The following is a 4,313-nucleotide window of genomic DNA, read 5'->3' as shown; positions in this document are numbered from 1 at the left end:
ACAGCATTCTACCTCTCCTTGTATTTTATAAGAATTCAATCTCAAAAAACTCATCGCACATCAGTATTTAAGAAGGGCTTCACTCTGACCGTACACAAATGATTCTTTCTAAACAGTATCCTAAATAAGTAGGTTAAGAAACTTTTCAGAAAATCTGTTCATGTTGATTTACGTAATTTTCTTTCAGAAATTTTGTATAATTAAACAATACCAGATAGGGATGTCACTCATAAAGTCATATCAAGAAAATTTAATAATAGACAAATGTCTAACTCTCAGGAATGATAGTCAATATTCTAGTTATTACAACTTTTAAATTATTTATCATTTTAGCACAGAGATGTTAGCAAATATACGTTTAGATATGAAAATTTGTTGCTATTTTGAATAAAAATGGAAGTATAAAGTTGGATAACACTAGATTTTGATGTTTCAAATAAATGTAACCATATTAAAATAAACAAAGACATAAAAAAAAATGTTCTCTCACCATCATCTGGAATGTCCAATTCAAGCTTCCTGTCCCACTCAAGGCAGTATGAACTTAATTTCTCAGTTTCCGACTGGAGAATATTTCTAAAATTATGAAATACATTTTAGTTTTACAAACATTTCTCACACTAATATATGAGTATTAACATTATGATACTTACAGAATATTAATTTCCCAGAGTTGATACTTAATTATTTTATGAACTGTGATATACTAAAACTCATAAATACAGGCTGATACATGTCCATTCTTCAACTCCTAAAATTTATGTCGATTGTTAATGCCAAGAGCCCAGTTTTCAAGCTAATATTTCTAGTTGTTTTTAGTACTATTTTTCAGAGGGTGAACAGAAAGAATTAGACATTCTTTAGTTCTGTTATTAGTTCTCTATTACTGTCCACGGGACGAAGACCAATCCACTGCCAAGATTAAGTTGAAGCTAAAAACTGTTCAGTCTCGAATTATAGTAATAGGATCTTACAGATTCTCTCTAAACATTAGTCTTTGCCTATCCAAAGGCAGTGGTTCTCAGATGAAGTCAGTTCTGCCCCCAGGGAGACATTTGGCAATATCTGGAGGCATTTTTGATTATCACAAACTATAGGAGTGCTACTGGCCAGGGATGTTACGAAACATCCAACAACACACAGGACAGCTTCCACAAATAAGAGTTACCCTGTCTAAAATGTCAGTAGTGCAAAAGTTGAGAAACCAGGCCTAAGGTAAATTTAATGTTTCTTTATTCAAAGCATCCTAGCAGGAGAAACTGAGGCTAGTTTTTTCCTTATAAAAAAAATTTAGCTGTTTGTATCTAGTGGCATAACAGAGAACAACTTAATTAATAAGAAGTGAGACCTGGCTTGGATCTGACGTTATTTGAATAAATTGCTTTTTTTCTCAATGTCTCAGTTGAACAGCACAATGGACTAGCTAATCTCTAAAATCCCTTACAATTCTAAAACCTCATGTCCTAAAAACAAGTTGAAATAGCTTTTAAATATATAAAACGATATTCAGAATAGAGCAAATGAATATTAAAACTGTAGCAAGATAATATATCTCATTTATTTAATTGGCAAAGCTCAAAAAATTGTCGACATTGCATTGGAAAAGGTATGAGAATTTTCCAGTTATATCCACTCGAGAATAATGGTATGTAATCATCTCCTGTGTGATGTGGATTGTTGGTGCCTTTCTTCAATTGCAGCCCTCTTTTGTTTCCAAGGCATTCAAGTGAAATGGTTAGGGTTCCCCAAATAGGATATTAATCTTCACTCTTCACAGTTGGGGGAAATATAATCCTATCTCATGATTTAGGGGGCTGAAGAGCCCCCTACCATCTCACACTATACCCTTCTTTTGTATAATAAATATTAACTTAGTTTCTTTGTGGGGTTAATACAGGTATGAGAAAATAGGAACTCCCATATCTTGCTAGAGGGAATGTAAACTGAGGTCTTTATAGATTTGCACCTGAGAGAACTCAAAAGCATCCAAGTTTGAGTGATAGTAATAGAGTGAACCCAATGTAAATAACCAGCAACAGTGATCTATTAAGTCAATTGAGGTATATCCATATAATTGGATACTATATAGCTATTAAAATACACACACAAAACAATAACATGAGAAAGCTCTTCAAGTACTTCAAGATGGAGTATCTCCTACATTTAAGAGAAATTGAAAACAGAATAGTATGTTATTGTTTACATAAAAAAAAGAAAAAATATTTACATTTGTCTACATATGTATTATCAATTTCTGGACGTATTGAGAAGAAATGGGTAACACTTGCCTCTGTGGAAGCTTCGAACTCTGTCGTGAGACAGAGTTGAGAAAGATTTCTTATACCTTTTTTACCTTTGAATTAGGAACCACGTGAATGTACTAGCCTTGAAAATTAATATTTAAAAGATAAATGAAAATCACTCAAAGTCAGTTTCCCTGAAATGCATCTATTATATTAAGTTAAAATAGTTTAATTTTGGTTTTAAATGTCTAGACATTAATACAAAATTCTCACACCAGGGACAAATGGACCAACCTGAAATATGGCACATCATGCTGTGGCTGAGGTACCTGGTCTTCATGTATTTCAAGTGATGGGACTTCTTTTATTGGAAGGCCATTTGAATTTTTAGTAGTTTCATTTTTATTTAAGACATTTTCTACAGATTAAAGAAAATATTAATATATAAATTTCAAAGCAGCACCTCTTAAAATGACATCCCCCACAAGACAAGTTGTTTTAAATCCTTCGATTGTCTTCAACGTTGAATTTAAAAATTTTATTTTTGAATCAGTTCCATTCGACACATGTCCTCTAAAGTGTCTCTTTGAATTTAAGTTTATTCCCCCTCTTCGCAGTCTGTATTTCTCATTCCAACTCTCTCTCTCCCCTCCTCCCCCTCTCTCTTCTTCTTTTCCTCCCTCCCTCCCCCAACTTCCCCCAGGCTTTCCCATCTCTTCTGACCCTTGTTTAGAGATCATATCCCTAAACAAGATGGTGAAGAGAGCTCTAAAACAAACCTCTAATAGATCATAACCTAGAAAAGCAAGAAAAAATTTAATCGAAATACCATACCTTTATTCCAAACTGTTAGAGAATCCAGAGGACATCGCAATTTATTTGAATCTTGATGGACTGTCTTGGCAGAGTAAGTTTTAAATTTTTGTGCCAAAATTTCTTTTGGTGCTTCTTGAGTCTTATCACTAAAGATAACAGCAAAAATACAAAATTATGTTGCTTTTTAAAAACATGGGATAAAATTGAAATGTTTCTATCTTTTTTAAATGTGTCTATTCTATATGGGAAAATTTTAAACACCTGTAAGTGGGAATGTCCATCTTTACTAACTGTAATGAGATCCAAAGATTTTGAAGATCTCTTAGTGGAACATAAGCACTTACTAGTCCTGGATGCTGCTCAGCAGTTTCTAGTAAATCTGCTGCCAGCTGGTCTTTGCAAAACAACCTTGTCCTTCCTTTTAAAAGATTCCAACTGATTTTTCCCCCACTTTGCAAGTTAATCATTTTTGTCTTTAGTTTTTCTGAAGTAATACTCAGCAAAAAAACACAAACAAAAACCCAAACCGTGTCTGAACTATAGTATCATAGCAATTGTTCCTTTCTAAAAAATGTATTCTAAGTATTATAATAAAGTCACATATTAAAGCAAAAAAAAAAAAATGCAAATTGCACCATGAAAATAGTAACAACATAGAGGAAATTATCAAAACTGTCAAATATGGTCCCTCTCTGTGCCTTTTCTGTCTTTCTCACTGTCTTGGTCTCCACTGTCACTGTCTCTCACTATCCCTTTCACTCTCTGCCTCTGAGAGGAAACCACTTCATTTGTATAGAGTGTTATGCCTTTTCTCATAAACTTTCCTTTTGACTCTAAAAACAGACAAACAAATAAAAACTGTCAAATACATTACTGTAGCCTTCTGAAAAATTTTTTTAGAAGACCAAATTTTCATGATTTATAAATCACATCATTTACTTACTAAATAATAACTTTAAAAAAGTATAGGCAAATCTAAGAAAGGCATTTGTTATCCATCTTAGCAAGAAATTCATTATTATTATTATTCTTACATTTCTGTTTTTAAAGGGGTCCAGGCGTAACTGGGTGTCAAGAAAGCATTAGCACTTCTGGGAGTCATAGGTGTAACTTGATAGGTCTTCAGACCATCTAGTGGCTGAAACATAAAATCTTTGGGTGCAAAGGAATTCTTTCCTTTCTTTTTTGCAGTATTTGTCTTAGGTAAGTTATCCATTTTTGATAAGACTCCATCTGGATCCACTCCATTTGTTG

At 33.1% G+C, this 4,313-nt stretch overlaps 1 protein-coding gene across 1 annotated transcript in view; it reads right to left on the bottom strand.

Moving 5' to 3' along the window:
- Nucleotides 1-4,313, bottom strand: part of DLGAP5 (DLG associated protein 5) — a 57,431-nt gene that overhangs the window by 37,579 nt on the left and 15,539 nt on the right. The window contains exons 9-11 of the mRNA XM_023526798.1: nucleotides 3,078-3,205; nucleotides 2,538-2,661; nucleotides 491-576 (exon numbers count right to left, since the gene is read on the bottom strand). Coding sequence (XP_023382566.1) covers nucleotides 491-576; nucleotides 2,538-2,661; nucleotides 3,078-3,205 — 338 coding nt within the window. The remainder of the gene's footprint in view (nucleotides 1-490; nucleotides 577-2,537; nucleotides 2,662-3,077; nucleotides 3,206-4,313) is intronic.

This window comes from Pteropus vampyrus, unplaced genomic scaffold (genome assembly GCF_000151845.1).
Source record: "Pteropus vampyrus isolate Shadow unplaced genomic scaffold, Pvam_2.0 Scaffold15, whole genome shotgun sequence".
In the NCBI taxonomy this organism is placed as follows: Eukaryota; Metazoa; Chordata; class Mammalia; order Chiroptera; family Pteropodidae; genus Pteropus; species Pteropus vampyrus.
This window is presented reverse-complemented; position numbering and strand designations above follow the sequence as displayed.